At 55.5% G+C, this 17,478-nt stretch overlaps 1 protein-coding gene across 4 annotated transcripts in view; it reads right to left on the reverse strand.

Moving 5' to 3' along the window:
• Nucleotides 1-579: 579 nt before the first annotated feature.
• Nucleotides 580-17,478, reverse strand: part of ITGA11 (integrin subunit alpha 11) — a 114,079-nt gene continuing 97,180 nt past the window's right edge. The window contains exons 21-30 of one of the 4 annotated variants that reach the window (XM_036932327.2): nucleotides 15,427-15,525; nucleotides 13,807-13,883; nucleotides 12,055-12,144; nucleotides 11,100-11,190; nucleotides 9,720-9,833; nucleotides 9,429-9,515; nucleotides 7,908-8,018; nucleotides 7,702-7,797; nucleotides 4,303-4,416; nucleotides 580-3,631 (exon numbers count right to left, since the gene is read on the reverse strand). In XM_036932327.2, coding sequence (XP_036788222.2) covers nucleotides 3,560-3,631; nucleotides 4,303-4,416; nucleotides 7,702-7,797; nucleotides 7,908-8,018; nucleotides 9,429-9,515; nucleotides 9,720-9,833; nucleotides 11,100-11,190; nucleotides 12,055-12,144; nucleotides 13,807-13,883; nucleotides 15,427-15,525 — 951 coding nt within the window. In that variant the 3' untranslated portion in view covers nucleotides 580-3,559. Of the gene's footprint in view, nucleotides 3,632-4,302; nucleotides 4,417-4,699; nucleotides 6,145-7,701; nucleotides 7,798-7,907; nucleotides 8,019-9,428; nucleotides 9,516-9,719; nucleotides 9,834-11,099; nucleotides 11,191-12,054; nucleotides 12,145-12,639; nucleotides 13,288-13,806; nucleotides 13,884-15,426; nucleotides 15,526-17,478 lie in introns of those variants that run through there. The other 3 variants (XM_036932328.2, XM_036932329.2, XM_057488923.1) reach the window with 3 other exon arrangements.

A 17,478-nucleotide genomic window follows, 5' to 3' on the forward strand; every position in this document is an offset into this window, starting at 1 on the left:
GTTCGTTCTCAGTTGGCCGGAACTGAGGGACACTGTAATTGATGTCCACTTTCCCGTGGATCACTGACCCATGGCTTAAGGGTCTGAGGCCTCTCTTGGATCTACCCAAGGTCTGCCCCTCAGCATCTCTATCTTCTCTGAGGACCTGCCCCTGTCCCACATTAAGTCTCACTGCGTCAGAATCAACAGAGAAACCTAGAACATCTTGCACATCTCATCTCACAACTCCTCATTGGAACACTTTCCTTCGTTTGACAATGAGTGTTGAATTTAAGAATTTCTGACAGTCCATGGACCAAATTCTAAAACTGTCTTCCGTTGGTAATTTGGTTTATAAGAGAGACCTTGCCCTAGGCATGCTTTTCTCCTGTGCATTGATTTGCTGCAGACTGGCTGAAGTACCATGTGGCCACCTGCCAGTCGAAGCAGCTTGTTTAGTGTCTAGGATGGGATGTTAATGCTTTTAAAAGACTAAACCATTTTTAAGTTAGTTACACTTCATGTTAACATTCTGAGTTCAGTCCTTAGCTCCATTATAATCATTCTTATGTACCAGATAGAAATTGCTAGTAACATCCATCTATGAACCACAGTATGAGTTTTAATGTTGATTTAGTGTTGCATTTTGGGCTCCTTACCACTAAGTGCCACAATGGCTTCAGAGACAGCTGTTCCTCTCCCAGACAACAGCAAATGTGCCCAACTCTTTGAGGGCCCCTTGGGCTCTGAGGACCATGGAGAACTGGGTGAAACCAGAGGCAAATATGACCCTGGAGACTTGCTGGAACAAGAAAGTCTTCCAAACTCCAGGCTGGAGTCAAGTTAACTTGAGCAACATTATTATGATGGCACAGTTCTCGTTACTCATGGAATATCACCTCTGCATGTTAACCTCTTATTTGTTTGTTTTCTAACCAAGTATTCACCCACATGTTGACCTCTACTCTCAGCACATTAGAGTCACCAGGGGAACTTTGAAACAAAAACAATGCTCTGCTCCTTGTCCCAACCAATTGAATATGAGTCCTTGGGGTGGGCCCTTGCATAGGTATCTTTTAAAGCCCCCAGGTGATTATAAGGTGCAGCTAGGCCTAAGAAACAGCTCTAGCATGAGGCTCTGCTCCCTGTAACATGCTGCTTCTCTGCTTGCCCTACCGGGCATTCTTAAGGCCGGTCTTGCAAATTTGTACCCCAGAGCAAATAAATTCAAAAAGGGAGAATTGATAAGAAAAAGATGAGATGAGAGACACACAATGTGAGGGCCGAAGGCCTTGGAAATACAAGCCTCCTATTTTTTCTACCTTTTGACCATTTAGTTATTCTTGGTGTAGGGCTGGGGGAGGCCGTGGAGGGACTGTGGTGTCCTGGGGATAAAGGCTGCCTTTGAGGGTCCAGAGGGGCAATGCAGCAATCATGGGGCTGTATCTGACCTGCAGATATATTTTGTTTGGCCTGCAGTATGGTTGCACATGGCAATTAAAAAAAAAATGTGAATGCCATTCTCTGAAAGCCAGATTTCACATAAAAGCGTTTTTTAAAGCATTGATGGTTTGACAGGTGACTTGGTGCTAAATCAAACGCTGCACTTTGAGTGTGGGTTCATCAATTCTCTTTCAGCCAGGTTACTCCATTCATGAGAGTAATGACTAAATGAAACATGGTTTTAAAACTTTTCTGATTTTGGTTTCAGCATTTGAGAAAAAGATGTTCCCATCCAGAGTTACTGTATATTAAATCCTTCTGCTCCTTCACTAAGCCCTTCCAAGGCTGGGCTAGAATGATAGTCTGGCTTGAGAGAGAGCAATCCTGGGATTAGTCTGGATTTTGCTGTGGAATGTAGGGTTATCTCTTAATTTCTTTGGTTCTGAGTGTCCTCATCTCTGGGGAACAAGATCAAATAATTACTAAGATTCTACTAACGGCTTCTTGGGATAGAATGGGGACAACTTGGTTTAAGAGCAGCCTGTGTGTAAAGGTGAGGAAGCTTGAAGTCAGGGTGTAAGAAGGTCAGCACTGAAATTCTAGCCTGGAGAAGTCAGGGAGGCCTGAGAGAGAAGAGCTGGAACTAAGAGGGAGAAGCCACAGTGACACAAGGGTTCCAGCCATGCAAACTGGCCAAAGATAGAACGGGTGTTCTTGGAAGGAAGGAGTGCTCCGTTACTGGAGATGTGCACCCAGTCCGGGCAGCTACTTGGAGGGCCTATTGGAGGGAGCAAAGGGCAGACAAGTCCCTTCCCAATATTCAGATAATGGGAGGGATCCAGGGAGCCCCTCTTCCATCTCCTGTCCTTCAAAGAAAACAGTGTGGCTGGCTATGTGACTCTCTGCCCACAGAATGGGTTATCAGCGCTTTGGTTGTTTTTAAGCACCGTATTTTTTTTTTTTTAATTTCTTAAAAATATTTACGACAGTAAAGGTCGTATTGGACAGGGGGACAAATGCCATTGACATATCCCCCTTTCACTGCTACCTCAAAACAAGGTTAAGGCATAAATTACTCCAATGGGCACCAGGCGTCCTTCTTGTCCTCGGGGCTCTACCCCTGGACTTGTCCCATGGGCCAGCAGGTCAGCTCTTTGCCACTGAGGTTGCACAGGCCCAGGGGTCCCTGCACCAGCTTTATTCACTTCATGTCAGAGAGGACCCCTCAGCGCTGCAGAGCCTGCCATGCACTAGTGGGCGGATGGGAGGCTGTGTGCGTGGGCTCATGCGTGTGCAGGGAGGCCGTGGTGCGGGGAGGGAGGATCCCCACCCCTGCCTTGCTGCCCACCCTGCATCCAGGCCGGCGGGCCGTGGCAGGCTGCCAGGAAGGCCACCTGGGAATGCTGAGCCCTAGGGTTTGCATCATCCCCACGATCTTGCGAGGTACCCGGGAACAAAAGCGGCGCGGAGGGGTGGCAGCGGGGGCTGCGGAGGGGCCTGTGCTGGTGGAGGTCAGCGTGAGCTGCCTCCCCAGCTGGTGGTGGCGCCCCGTATCGTACCCTGGGTCCCACTGCCCATCCGTCAGATCTCCATGCCCCAGAACCTTTTCTCATGCCTAGGCAGCAGCTCACCACCTAGCCCTTAGGTCGGGTTCACTCAGGTGGGCGTGACTCAGGGCCTTCGGCAGCAGGGGTGGGAGGACAGGACGGAATTCTGCGGGCCCACTGGGTCCAGTTAAAACTAGAGGCCTGGGGTGTGCAGAGTGGGTTTGCATTTGCAATCTTCCTCTCGGGGGTTCTTCTGAGGGTAGGGATTCCTAGCACCTTAGTGGCTGGGGCAACAAACCTCCACAGACCCTGGGGAAGGCTTTGGGCTGTGCCTTGGAGGGGCTGCCCCTTTGAATCCCTAGGGTTCTGTGTTGGAGGTGTCTTCGCCTCCCAGTAGAGCAGTCCCTCCTAAAACTGGTCTGAGTTCCCTTCAGAGGGAGCAGGCTCTGTCCGTCTCTCAGGAGATGAGATCAAGTGCAAAGCGAGCTGGCGGTCCTCTCCACCCCAGCTCGGTGGGCCGTGGGCCGGGGCCTGCACCCTGCCCGGCCCTGCCTCCTGGCCCCCATCAACTCGCAGCCTCCTCTGGAGCTTCACTCCAGAGCTTTGGGGGTGGGATCCAGGCTGGGCTCCCTCCTGCGCTGGGCACTTTTAAAGAAGCCAAGCTGTGGGGAGGCAAGGGAAGAAGTCTTAGGGGTGGGCAGGGTGGACAAGGCCTGGCTCCCCTCCCTGCTCTCCCCGAACCAACCCTCCTAAAGCTTCCCTCAGAAGCCTTCCCTGAATCCCCCAGCTAATCCGCGGACCCTCAGGACTCCCTTGGTGGGCCACACAGTGGACCACTTAGGTTACGGGGCTGGAATGGAATTGATGGAGCCTGTGTCAGGAGGCCAGAAGTATGCTGTGTGACCCTGCCCCAGCCAATACCACTCTCTGGGCCTCCCTCACCTCAGGCTGAGACCAGGGATTCTAACCTGAGGCTCAGAGACAAAGAGGGCTTTGGTGGGAGTGTTGTTAACATCCTGACCTTGCTGGAGAAATTTCATAGTTGTCTGTACTTGCTTTTTTTCTGATAATTAGAAACCTAGGTTTCATCCGGTTCTCAGAAGGTTCAGAGCCATAGGTTGAGTGCCCTCTGGTGGTCCTAGTCAATAGGCCTGCTGTGGTGAGGGTGCTCACTCAGGTAGCAGGTAAGTTCTGGAGAGGAGTCTGGGTGGGTGCCAGCTCCCCTGAACAGGAGAATGCGGGGACTGGCCCCAGAGCCCAGAGGCTGGAACCCCCAGCCTGGGCCAACCAGCCAGGCTGCGGCTCCCCAGCCCCGTCCTTTAGGGGCCCTCACCTTCCACAGCGCCAGGACCAGCAGGGCCAGCAGCAGGAGGCCCCCCAGTGTGCTGCCCAGGATGATCCAGATGGGGATCTGTGAGTCTTCCTGCTTGGAGATCTCAAATGTGATCTGCACGGGGAGGGAGGGGGCCAGGTCAGCAGCACTACTGTCCTGGGGCCCGGGGGGCAGCCTGAGGTAGGACACAGATGGCACCTGGTCGGAGAGCTGCATCCCCTTCCCCAGGGAGATGCTGGAGGGACGGGCGGTGCCCAGCCTCAGAGCTCCTGGCTCCTGCACAGGGGACACTTGAGTTAAGCTCCCCAGGAGACCCTGCCTCTTGTGGGGCACTTTCTGCCTTGGGCCTCGGGCCGCCCCACACTCCCTGATTGCTCCTCCTGCCAGTGTGGACCGTTCTTTCTTGTTTCCCCTGATGCGACCTCATTGTCTCCCAGACTTCTAGCTGCTGGTGTTCTGTCTTTGCACCTCTTTATCTACGGTCACTCCCTGGTAACTCAGGACTTACTTGGCAGGCTTGGTGGGCATGGTGCCCAGGGTCCACCACTTTTTAGGAGCCCATGAAAATGTTCTAACTTCTTTTAAAATTAGGAGAAAAAAATGAATGCAGTCTTGCCTGGACTATATTTGTCTTTATACAGACATGGTCCTAAAATAATAATTGAACATTTTTGTGGAGGAAGGGTCCCCGGCGGTAAAAGAGCGCTGAGCTGTGGAAGTTCCGATGCAGCCCTGGACAGACTCAGTCATAGGGCTCTCACTGTCTCTACGCTGACTGCCCCCTGTGCCTGCCTTCCCCCGGGCTTCCCACTGAATTGCACTCATATCCAACTGCCCAGTTGGCCTGCCTGGCATCTTTAGGAGGCTCCGTGACAAACCCTGATCCCACTCCTCCCTCTCAAACCTGTTCCTTCGAAGTCTTCCCCATCGGGGCAAATGACGGCAGTGTCCTTCCCTGCCGCGCTCAGGCCAGACACCTTGTCTTTGTCACTGGGTTCCTGATTTCACACCCATGGGCACTCCAGCGGAGTCTGTCTCTCTGCCTTAGAAAGGCCAGGATGTGGCCACTCCTCCCACCCCCAGGGCGATCTCCTTGGACTGAGCACCCTCATTTCCATCTGGATTGCTGACTGCCTCGCCCCACAGTCAGTTCTCTCTGGCAGATTTACACTCTGCTCTGTTCAGAGCCCCTGTGTCTTCCCATTTCGCTCAGAGGCAAAAATAGAGTCCTTGCCCTGGCCTGCAAGGTCCCACGCTCGCTGGCCCTGCTTACCTTGCTGGTCTCATCTCCTGCTCTTCCCTGGCTCTCTGTGCCCCAAGCCTGCCAGCATCTGGCCTCCAACATGCCAAGCACATGCCTGGTCATAGGGCCTTTGCATCACTGTTCAATCTGCCAGCGGGGCTTTCCCCCCAGATAGCCATGTAACACCCCAGTTCCTCTTAATCTCTGTCTGATGTCACTTTATTGGAGAGACTTTTCTCAATCTCCCTGCATAACTTAGCACCCCTGAGTCTCCACCCATTATGTGCCGTGTTTTTCTGGGCAGATCTTATCACCACTTAACATTGTATATCTTTCTGTTTATTGCTTTTCTTCCCATGTAGAATGTCAGCTCCAGGACATCCTACGAGGGGCTTTATCTGTTTTGTTCATGGCTCTCTCCTCAGTGCCTGGAGCAGTGCTTGGGGACAGGAGGAGCTCAGTCAGTGAGTTGACTGACTGAACAAATGAACCCCTGAGGCAGCATGGTAGAGTGCTGGCTCTGCCACTGACCCACTGCTTGCTTGAGGCAAGGCACTGCTACCCTTCTGCTTTATCTCACATAGCCTCAGTTTCCAAATCTGAAAAACAGGGGTTGGGTGTAAACCTCAGAGTGCTGCCAGGAGTGGGGAAGATGACACTGAAGTGTCTGTTAGAGGACCAGGCACGTAGTTAGGGTCCACCACGGGGCAGGTCCCACACATACTCTCTTCCCATCCATGAGGGCTGAGACTTGCTCTCCTTCCCACCCTTGGCACCCAGCACAGAGCCAAGCCAACAAGGGCTTATGTTTTGGGTTGCTGGATTTCCAAAAGTGAGGTATCTAGGGAGTATAAGGGGAATTTTTCTGGTGGTAGTGGGGGAGTAAAAGGAGGAGAAAAGACCCATGTAAAAAGAGGGGTAGTTTGTGCATGTGTGTGGGTGCCTGTGCCGTGCATGCCTCTTCTTTCTTGGTTGCCTGGAGAGTTGCAACGTACTTCGCAAGAGTCAGTTCAAGTGGACTGTCCCCAGAAAGCTTTCCCTAGACATTCCTTCCTCTGACTGCCCTCCAACCCCAGCAGCTGTGCTCACCCCAGATCGCACCCATGCTTTGTTTTCCTCATCCCTCGTCTGCCCAGTTCATCTCTGGGTGGCCTGAGTGACAGGAGGAAAACACGCTGAATGAATGAGCAAATAAAACTGCTGCTTAGGAGGGTTCCGGAGGGCTGTTCTGGGCTCCTGCACCTGCTGTCCCTCTGTCTGTCTTCCCGCCACCCTGTTCGTGGTTGATATTTGTGGGTTTTATTAGGTCTGGCTCCCTGACCAGGCCTGTTTGCTCTGCAGTGTCTCCTGGGGTGGGGCTGGCGTTAACTGGGCGTGTAGTACAGGAATGCTCGTTGGGAGCCCAGGCTGAGGTTTGGGGACATGACCAGCGGAGGGCAGCAGTGTCCCACGCCAGAGGCGCCTGTCTCTTCCCAGGGGACTGGACTTTTCTTGGAGCCCCAACCTCTCATTTTCCCAGGAGAGCACCACATGGAGCCTCACCCCTTTCCTGGACCGCGATTCAAGCCAATCTGATCTGCTAAAGTCTGGTTTTACCCAATTCAAAAAGAGTCTCAGTACACAGACATCTCCTATCCCTTGATCTTTACAAATTCAGTTCACAGCCGACTTCTAAAGCACATGCCACGTGCATTCCATTAGATTCGTGGTGTGAATGGATGGGGAGGAGAGCGGTGGGCTGGGGACTCTAGGCTGCCAGCCTGCCTAAGATGCAGCCCCACCACTGGCAGAGCCAGTCAGCGAGCCACCCCATGTCCGGTGGGCTGGGGCTCCAGGGTCAGTTTCCTTTAGTGCAGAATACTCAGGCTCCCCTCCTTCCTCTGCCTCCGTGGGGCTGCTTTGCTGCAGAGCCTGGTGCCCCCAGCCCTGGGCAAATGTCTGCTGCTGGCCGCCTCCCCACTTCTGCCCCGAATGCCTATTTGTCTTGCTTTGTCCTCCCCTCTGATGCTGAACTAAGTGCAGGCAGACCTGTCCGTCCCTCTCCTGCAGGATCCCATGGGCAGAAGGTGTAGGGAGACTCCAGGGGAGGGGAAGGGGCGGCCCCTTCCCAGGCTGGCTGGCCCAAGCCCAGGTCTGCGGGGTTCCCAGGGGCTCACCTGGCGGCTGGGATCCTCTTCGCGGAAGATGAAAGGACTATGGAACTGCCTCTGCAAGGCTGCATTGATAGTGACTTTCATCAGCTTGTACTTGAGCTGCACAATGAGAGGCCTTGTCAGAGGCCGGCCCCTCCCCAGGCAGGACACCCCCCACACTCACCCCTTTCCCTTTTCTCGTTCCAGCCTAGCCCGGGTGCTCTACTTACAGCTTTTAGGGACCTCAGCCACAGGTTCCCCAGCAGGTGGAAACTGATTTCCTGGTTGGGGGCCAGCCTCACGTTGCAGGTAATGGTGACTACATCAGAGTTGCTGTGGTTCTAAAAGAGAAGGAGGGTCTCGGGGTGAGCACCCGGGCTCTGGGGAGCAGGGGGAGGCAGCTAGCCTAGACGTGACCTGAGACGGAAGCGGGGGCTTGGGCCTCCAGAGAGATGGCTCAGCTGCTCTTCTTCAGCAAGTGGGATGGGCAGAGGGGCAGGGGACAGGAGAGAGGTGGGGAGTGGGGGACACGTGGCTTGGGGCAGCCAGGGGGTGGCTGGAGGACAAGGTATATCTGATGCTCCTTTTGAAGTTGTGCATAGTTGGGTATATTCCAGGAACAGAACTTTGGTTAACATTAGGGATCCTATAAATGTCATCACCATACAGACAGATTAAAGGGGAAAGTGGTGTGATTACTGCAACAGATGCAGAGAAAGCATTTTAGGAAATCCAGCTTCTGTTTATGATAAAAACTCCAAGGGAACTTCCTGAATCTGACTAAAGGGTGTTTATAAAACACCTATGGCAAGTGTCATATTTAATAATGAAAAATCAAAAATTATTCCTTTAAAGTCAGGATCAAGACGACTGTCATCATTTCTATTTACCATTAACCTGGTCTTAGCCAGAGCAATAAAATGAGAAAAACAATTTTTAAGGATTGAATGCGAAAGCTAATACTATTATTGTTTGCAGATGATAGCATCTTAATAGAAAACCCAAACAAATCGTGGAATAATTACAAGTTACTAGGGAAAAGGCATTTGTGTCCCTCTTTGGAGCCACTTGAACCCCACCTGGGCCCAGGCCTTGAGTTGTGCGCTCCTACCTCAGTGAAGCACTCAGAAAGTGCTTTGTGTGAGGCACTTGTTTGGGGAAATAAAACCGGAACAGCTAAGATTTTTGTCTGGGTGCGGGAGAGTGAAAGCACGCTTGGCACCTGTCATCTGGGGACTGAGGCAGCCGTGGGCACATGTGCCCGGCAAGTAGCAGGCGTCCCAGGGAGGCTTGGGGAGGTGAAGCTGAGCCGCCCTTATCTCCGGGGCGTGGGCGCCCCAGCAGACAGGCCTGTGGTTCCGCCTCCGTAGGCCGCTCCTCTGGCTCCTTCCCCTTCCCCGTCCCTCCGCCAATCCACACCCCGCCGGCTCTGCCCTGCACAGGTGCACATCCACTGTCCCTGTTCCTTTACTGGGGGCCATCTGCTCCCACTGTCACTCTGCTGACACCTCCCGCAGGCTTGTTCCCTGGCCTCTTCGGCACTCACTCTTGTGTCTCCTGCCAGATGCTTTGCTCGCTAAGGGCAACAAGTATCTTTTCCTCATGCTGTTTCCTCTTGGTTCGAGGCTGGGCACCTATAGGTGCACGAGAACTTCGTACTGACAGCTACTGTCTGAGGAGAGGAAGGGCCCCTGGAGCTAGGGCAGCGCTCGTCCTCCCAGTGCCCACGGCCCTGCTACGGGGACCCTCACCAGCTGTGGGGCTCGGCGCAAGTCCTCCTCCACCGGGGCATGCCGGTACTCGGTGCTGTTCCCCCAGATGTTACAGGACGCGTTCACCTGCGTAAGGGACAAACACAGCCGGCCGCACAAGAGCACGGGTGCCCTCAGCTCCTAGGGACTCCTTCCTCCTCTCCCCAGGGAAAGCCTGGTGGCCCCGGCCCTGGGCGAAGGAGCCGAGGTCTGAGGATCGGGGCACACCCAGGGGAATGTGGGTCTCCTTCTGGCCCCCTTCCCTAGGCCGGCTCCTGAGGGCCTGGGTACCTGCTCGGTGAGGAAGTCCCTCAGCATCAGCAGGCGGTTGCCGCCCCTGGTGGCAATGGGAACGGTGATCTTCACTGTCACCCCGTGGATGGGGAACAAGCCCAAGTTTTGGATCTGTGGCCGGAGACGGGAGGTGTCGGTACACCCAGCAGCAGTTGGGGGTGTGGAGGACAAGGTCCAAAGGGACAATCCCCCAGCCAGGCCTGGGAATTTCAGGGCCCCTGGCTTGTTCCTTGTAGGAGCTCTAAGGCTCTGCCAAGTCATGGCTGCAGTGCTGTGCAGATGACATTTTGGAAAAGCTCTGAAAGAAGGTGGGCTCCTGGGGGCAAAGGACCAGCCAGTGGGGGCAGGAGCGGGAGGGCAAGGTCGCTTCCATCTTCAACCTCCTGTGGCTGTGGGGATTTTGTGGCCTGGTGCTGGAGCACCCTGGACAGAGGTCAGGGTGGAGATGGTGACAGCCATGAGCTTATTACGAGAGAAAATCGTTAATTAATGAGATATAAATGGTGAGTGTGTGATAGTTCACATTCTGGCCGTGACACACGTGGTGTCAGAGCAGCAGTGTTACAAGCAGGGCTTTGGAATCAGAGAGACTGGGCTGCCACCGCCTGAGCTGTGTGGCCTGGGGCAGGCTGCCGGACGGCTCTCGCGTGAGCCACCCAGTCACCAGTGTGTCTCAAGTGGTTTCCAGCTGCCAGCCCCCCAGCTCTCACACGGCGGTTCGGGGTGGTGGAGGCTGTGGGCCCCGCTGCGGCAGAGACTGCGAGCAGCTTCCTTACTGTCCGTCTCCCTCCTTCCTTAGTAGAGAAACCTGGGCAAGAAGCTGCATTTCTAGCCCCCCTTACAGCTGAATCACAACATTCTGGACAACGGGAGGCAACCGGAATTGGGAGGAACTGCCAGGGAAGTTCCTTAAGGGAGCAAGGAGCCTGCTCTGCTCCCCTTCCTTCTTCCTGGAATGAGAATGTGAGGGCTGGAGCTGCATCCATTTTGGACTGTGAGGTGAACTTGAGGTTGATAACAGCATGTTTAGGATGGTGGACAGACAGGAGACCAATCCTGGGTAACTGCGCAGATGCCAACTCTGGACTTCTTTATGGGAGAGAATAAATCCCAGTGCATTTAGACCAAAAAAACACAAATTATAGGCAGCCACACTTTATCTTCACTGATACATCTTTCCAGTCCAGCCCTTATTTTCTGCATGAGGACTGAAAGGCCCAGAGATGGGAAGGGACTTGCCTGAAGTCACACAGTGAGTGGGTGACAGGGGTGAAGCTGAACCCCAAGCACTAGTAATGATGCCAGATTCCTCCCCGCCCAAGTGCGGGAGCCTCAGCCGTGTCCTTCCCTCTCTGCCTCACTCCCCTCCAGCCTTACCTTGAAAACGCAGTTGAAGGGAGGCCCAATGCCGTCTTGCCTCTCCAGTGAGCTACTGGGCTTGACCTCGTAGTGGCTCGGGCTGCTGCTCCTGCAGGGACAGAGGACAGGGCCGCCGTGAGCTCAGTCAGTGTTGGCCAGATGGATAAATGAACAGAAGAGGGTGTGGGCATCCGCCTGTCTCCCACTAGACCACAAGAAATAGGTTTCCTCTTGTGTCCATTGGGAGTGCTGTGTTGGGAAGGATTCTGAGGCTCAGCAGGCATAGATGCTGAGATCAGTCAGCAGCATCTGCCTCAGGTGCGGGGTGGGCACGAATAAGAGGCAGTTCTTTGGCACCCCGGCCCTAGCTTCTGCCCAGGGGCATGGCCTCTTTTGAGCATGAATCTGCCCCCTATGCACCATTCCAGTCCCCAGTGGTGGCCATGGAGGGCCTGAACTTTCTTTCGGTGTGTTTGCTGTTACATCCTGACTTTTCCAATTGCCTGGGAGCTCTCAGAGGACAGATGGGGGGCCAGTGGCATACCGAGGGGAGGGGACGCTGGCAACAGCCTGTCCATTGTGGAGGAGCAGCTTCTCCCTGGCACTGTTTAGAACTGCTGGTGCAAGGTGGTAATGAAAAGCAGATGGACTTTCAGTAGGTTTTTATTACTGTTCTAAAATTCTCTCCAGACCAGGTCCCCACTTACTGCCTGGACCTGGGGTGGATGCCTCCGGATGTCTGGCTCTCCCCCTCCGGCCTGCTGGGAGCTCCCTATTTGACACCACTTCCCCACCACGGATGAGGGGCTGCACCCTGACCCCGCAGGGACACACTTGGCTCCATCTCACGTGCCCTCAGCCCGGGACCTGGCCACCGGGACCTCCAGCTCTGATGGGGCCCGAGAAGGCACCCATCCTACTGGGGCATCACCCCTCCCATGCCTCCCCCCCGGGGCCCAGGGCCACAGCCCACCTGGTGAAGAGGACATCAGCCTCATATTTGAGGTGGAAGCGCAGGAGGGCCGTGTTGTCTCCCTTGGTGCTCTCGTCCTCGTCACTGTCACTGTGAGGAGAGTCAGGCAGCGGTCAGGAGGGGCTGGCCTGCCCTCTGCCCTGCTCAGCGGGCTCATCCGGATGGCCCTCTGCAGCCGGCGGGCCCTGGGTCAGACTGACAGGGCACATCCTGGCTCTTCTGGGGCAGCCGCAAGGGGACCTGAGGTGTCTGCTCGGAGGGGGCGGGCCAGGAGGGGCAGGGGGACTGCTGGGGAGTGACGTGAGCTTTCCTGGGGCCTGTGGGGCGCCAGGCGTCTGGGCCGGCTTCGGGAGGGGAGGGTGGGGCTGGCTCAGCCACAGACTGCCTGTGTGTCCTCCGTGCTGGCCTCTTCATCCACAGATGGCAGGCCTGTGCTGTGGGCCCGAAGGCAGACGGTGCCCATGGGAGAAGGGCTGCAGCTCCACCCCGGGGAAAGGAGAGTCAGTGAGGGGTTCGCAGGAGCAGAATTTATTTGCCCCTGAGCACCCCACTGAGCTGACTAGGGGTGAGGCAGCTCCCAAAGGTTGGCTCATTGGAGGGAGGTTTGTCAAATACGTTTCCATTTGTATCTGAGACTCTGCCCTACCACGGGCAAATCATTTTAGACATATGAATATATGATGTCTGCTCGTTACACACACTGAGTTTTATTTTCTTTGGAAGACTTACCCAAGATAGGTGATAAGTTAGAAAAGGGATACCGGACAGGCACAGACGCCCCAGCGACCCCCTCAGGACACGCCTAATTCACCCCCTGGGGTCAGAGGCAGGATGATGCAAGTGCATTCATCTTCCCGACTGATTGTGTCTTCTGGGAGCAAGGAAGAGCATGGGGAGGCCTTAAGATGTCAGTGCATCTTACAAACTTTGTCCCATGTCAAGTTCAAATGAGAATGTCACCAAAATGCACAATTTGTTTATAGCCAGGATGATCCCCAGTGCTCCCCGAACCACTGACATGTGTGTGCACATGTGTGTTGGAATGCTGGTGTTCCAGGGGCCTGCGGGATTTATGTCTCAGTGTGGAGAAGTTCTCAGGAGGGCTCACAAGGCTCCAGAATAGCCGGAGGCCCTCCCAGCCCCCAGTGTGTTTACTGCCGACTAGAGGTGACTCATGGTATCAACCTACAGGAAGTACCTCAGGAGGGCTGGGAGACAGAAAGACAGACGGACCTGCACAGAATAAGGGGGGGCTTTTAAAAATGGAAAAATGTCTGAAGAGAGACAGGATAACATGACAGAAAGAGCACGGATAAGGGGTAGGACAACCGGTGCTCAGGTCTCAGCTGTATTACTATTTACATGCTGTGTGTTGGGAAATGCACTCAACCTCTCTGAGCCTTTTTTTTTCTTTCCTATCACTTGGGAGGAAGGGGAAATAGCCCCTGCTTTGCCTATTTTAAGGGTCTGCTGTGAGGAATGACTGAGATATTGTATGTACAGTGTTCTGTAAAGTGCTATATAAAGGTAAGGGTGGCATTACGTATATCCCAGCTGCCCAAGAATGAAGGATGATGGCAGTGCAGCAGGCAGCAGTTTGGCCCACACTTGGGGACCGTCCCCAGGGCCTCCCAGATAGGGACAGTGTGGCACAGGGCTCGGTGGGGGAGTCAGTGTGGGGAGGTGCGGTTCCCAGCAGAAGAAGAGGACCCAGACGAGTGGGCTGGGAGGGAGGAGCCGTGAGGTCCTGACCTGCCCGCTGTAAGCCGGATCTCCAGGTAGTGCAAGAACACGGATTTGCTGAACTCGAAATCTAGACGAAAAGCCACCTGCAAGGAAGAAATCGCGGGAGCTGGGGTGGCTGGGAATGGTGCGTCCAGCCATTGTGTGGACCTGACCTGGCTCACCCCTCCCAGCCCCTGCCCGCTCGGGTGGGCTCTGCTGGCTGGCAATGGGCGGGGGAGGGAGGCTCAGGTGCTGGAGCCACGTGAGCCCGGCTTGGGCGCTGCTGAGGTGACAACTCTGATGGGGTTTCCTGGCTGTGGGGCCAGCCCTTCTCTCCCTTCTCCTTTTTTGTTTTTAACTACAGGCAGGTAGAAGGCATCAAGTCCAGCTTCAGACTCCCGCTGCAGGAATTTCTGGGTGGGGGGCTTGATGGTGGGAAGGGGGCTTGGCCATCACCGCATCCCACAGGCTGCAGGAGTCGGCGGCCAGTGGGAAGCCCGCCTCATCCAGTGCTTGCTCTGCTTGTGGTGGGGGCTGGGGCCGGGGGAAGGCTGAGGAGTGCCTTGGGCCACCTGGCAGGTGCATATGGCCCCTGCTGCGGTGTCCAGCAGCCCCTGGCCGCTCCGACGGCCCAGATCTGGCGCTCCCCCTAGCCTTTGCCCAGGAGCAGGACCTGGGTGCCTTGACTACGGCCCTATGACAGCTGACCCTCTTGGCTGCCCCCAGCACCCCCCACCCCCCACTCCCGGCCACTGGGGGCATTTGCACAGACCCCTTATGCATTTCCAGGGTTGGCCCTCAGGGGGTTTCCCAAGGAGATCTGGGCCCCATTTTCCCAGGCAGCGGCTGCAGGTGGGGTGGGGAAGCTTGTGCCCTGTGCTGCTCCCCTAGGTCTTCACTCTAGAGCTCCTGGGTTTGTTAGCATAGGAAAAAATTACCAACACTAGACTGTGTCCCCTGGGGGAGGTTCCCACAAGGAGCCCGAACCCCCTTTCCCATGTCCTCCCCCACCCCAGCCTTGCAGACCCTGCTCCCGGGAGCATACTCTTCTCTCTGGCTGGCACCTGCCTCAGGCTCCCCTCTGTCTGATTCCTGCTTTACAAGCAGCTTGACCTCGGTTAGGTCTTCTCTTGCTTGAGAAACTTCAGGGGCTGCCCACCGCCCAGGGGTGATGCGCCAATGCCCCGCAATCTGGAGTTTACCACCCTTTCCTGACCAACTGTTTTCTCCCTTCACATACCCTACACTCCCTCACATGCACTTTTAAGCACATGGCAGGTGTTCAAGAAATGTTCAGTTCTTTTCCCCATCTCTCCCTAGCACAGCACCACGACAGTGGCTGGTTGGAAGCACTTGCCATAAAGGACAGTGGGATAATTGGCCGAGCAGTGGTGGGAGGATGGTGAGGGGAGAGGACAGGTTTCCCCAGAGGTGAAGGGGCCTGGGTGCTCATGGGGCAGGGGCTGCCAGCCCTGAGGGGGGGGCTGCCAGCCCTGGGGGCAGTCAGGTCATCTGAATGCCATATTCTGAAAGAAAAACCTAACATACTTTAAAGCCACCCTCTGTCCTCTCATCCCTCCCCTGTTGTCCTCTGGGTTCACTCCCAGTACCCACCCTGGCCCCACCCACGCTGCCCTTAGCTTCAACCTTGGCCTTGGCCCGGAAGAAGGGGTAGCTGACGTTGCAGACTTTCCTGTGGAGTTTCCTCTCCTCGTTCACGCACTCGATGCTGCCGTCTGAGTCGTCCTGGGGGCAGGTGGGAGCAGGTGGGCCCTGGTTAGCAGGGCCGAGACCCAGGTCTGGAGGCCCCCTCCTCCCCCAGAAAGCTGAGGTTGCAGCACAGGCCCTTGGGAGCTGGGACCCGGGGGCCCTAGAGGCTCGAGTGTGGCTTGGTTCAGGTGTTGGAAGCATGGCGGGGCCCGCTGCGGGGCTGCAAGGGGTGCCAAGGGTACGCAGTGCCTGCTTTGTCACTCCTGTCACTTCCTCTGCAGCAACCCTTGGATGCAGGCCTTGTCATGTGCCTTACAGGCGGCAAGCAGCCAGTCAGACCCCTAGAGCGCGGCGCAGAGCTGGGATGGAAGGTTCCCGTCTCTGGCTGCTCTGCTGCCTTCTGGCTTCACAGCCCTTTGGCGGACTGTGCATCTTCCCCTCAGAGGGATCGGGAGGGATCTCTTTTGAGTCATGAAGCGAGGTTTCTGGGCCTCGCCTGACTTTGTGGCCCAGGATAACAGGGAGCAGCCTGTGGACCGACCTCCTGGCGGGGGCTGGTGGGGGACTCTGCTGAGGCTCTCTTTCGCCTCCCTCCAGGGCAGGGCCGGCGGCCTCCCCTCCACCCGGAGCTCCTCTGGAGCCTCCAGCGGACTTGCAGGCGGGGCTTCCTTCTCTTTTCTCTTTCTCTGGGGCTCCGCGCCCTTCAAACCCTCCCACGCCTGGTTCAGGGCACTCCACAGCCGCTTTCCGCTGAGGAAAGGCGGGCAGTTTAAGGGAGAAACACCAGCAGGCTCCTGGGTCTGTCTGGAGTGCGGGCCTGCTGGGCTGGCACAGTGGGCCCTCATCGCAGGTCCTGAGGGAAGGGACTGTCGCCGTGATGCTGCTGGGCGGACCCTGCACTCATTTGCTTGGGATTCATTTTGCTCCTCTCTTAAATGGGGACGATAGTACCTATCTCATCTAGTTGTTAGGAGGGTTAAGTGATCAGTGTGTATAAATGCAGTGTGGAGTTCAATGCCCAGAACAGTGTAAGCACTCCATACATGGCCCCTATTGTTATGATGATTATTTGTACCTGCTGTGGGCTCTGCCTGGTTGGGCACCACAGGGACACATACCTGTGTACATCTTTGGGCATGCATATAGATGTGTGGATGTAGAGGCACGTCTGTGTAGACACTGTGGGTGGTGGTCTGCATGTAGGTGCATGTGTGTGCATGTGCCTGGTTGCATATATATGGAGCATGTGTGCTTCCCTGGATGTATATGTAGGTTTGCAGGTTTTGCATGTGTATGCACAAAGTATGTTTGTATTTGGCACAAAGGGGTGCTTTTTCCACTAGCATTTTACTTGGCCAGATTTTGGGGGAGTGGAAGGGAAACTGGAGAGGAGCTGATCTCCAGCTGTGAGCATCTCCTGGGCTGGGGGTGGACAGGTAGCATACTGTGAAGGGGCCAGGTCGCCAGTTAGCCCCACACGCCACCTATCGCGGGTATGGACACAGCCCTTTACAGAACATGTTCCGCACTCCTCTTTGCCTCCCCTCAGTTCCCAAAGCCCTTCTTTGCTGCAGAAACAGAGCCACAATTCCTCCCGCTAGGGTTATGAACAGGCACAGGATTTTGAAGTCTGGGCCAGGGAAGCAGTGAAAAGGGAACCCAGTTTGGGGGCTCAATTTCCCCTAAAACTCAGGCAGACACAGTCTCTGGGCAGGAGAAGACCTCAAAGATCTCCAGATGGGCTGTTCCCCTTCACTCAGGACAGCAAAGGGCCTGACAAGGCGACCGACAATGGGGGTTCTGTGGAGGATGTGAGCACAGTAGGGCCCCCCACCTGCCCTGCCCTGTGCTCTGCACCCCACCTTAGCACTCTGAGATCCCTGAGGACAGAGACTGTGTCTGGGGGGACCTGGGATCCCCCTGCAGCCATACATGACAGCGATGTCCTAGGTTTACTCATGAATGTGTCTTGAGGGACTTGTATGTGCC

Source organism: Manis pentadactyla, chromosome 11 (genome assembly GCF_030020395.1).
Source record: "Manis pentadactyla isolate mManPen7 chromosome 11, mManPen7.hap1, whole genome shotgun sequence".
In the NCBI taxonomy this organism is placed as follows: domain Eukaryota; kingdom Metazoa; phylum Chordata; class Mammalia; order Pholidota; family Manidae; genus Manis; species Manis pentadactyla.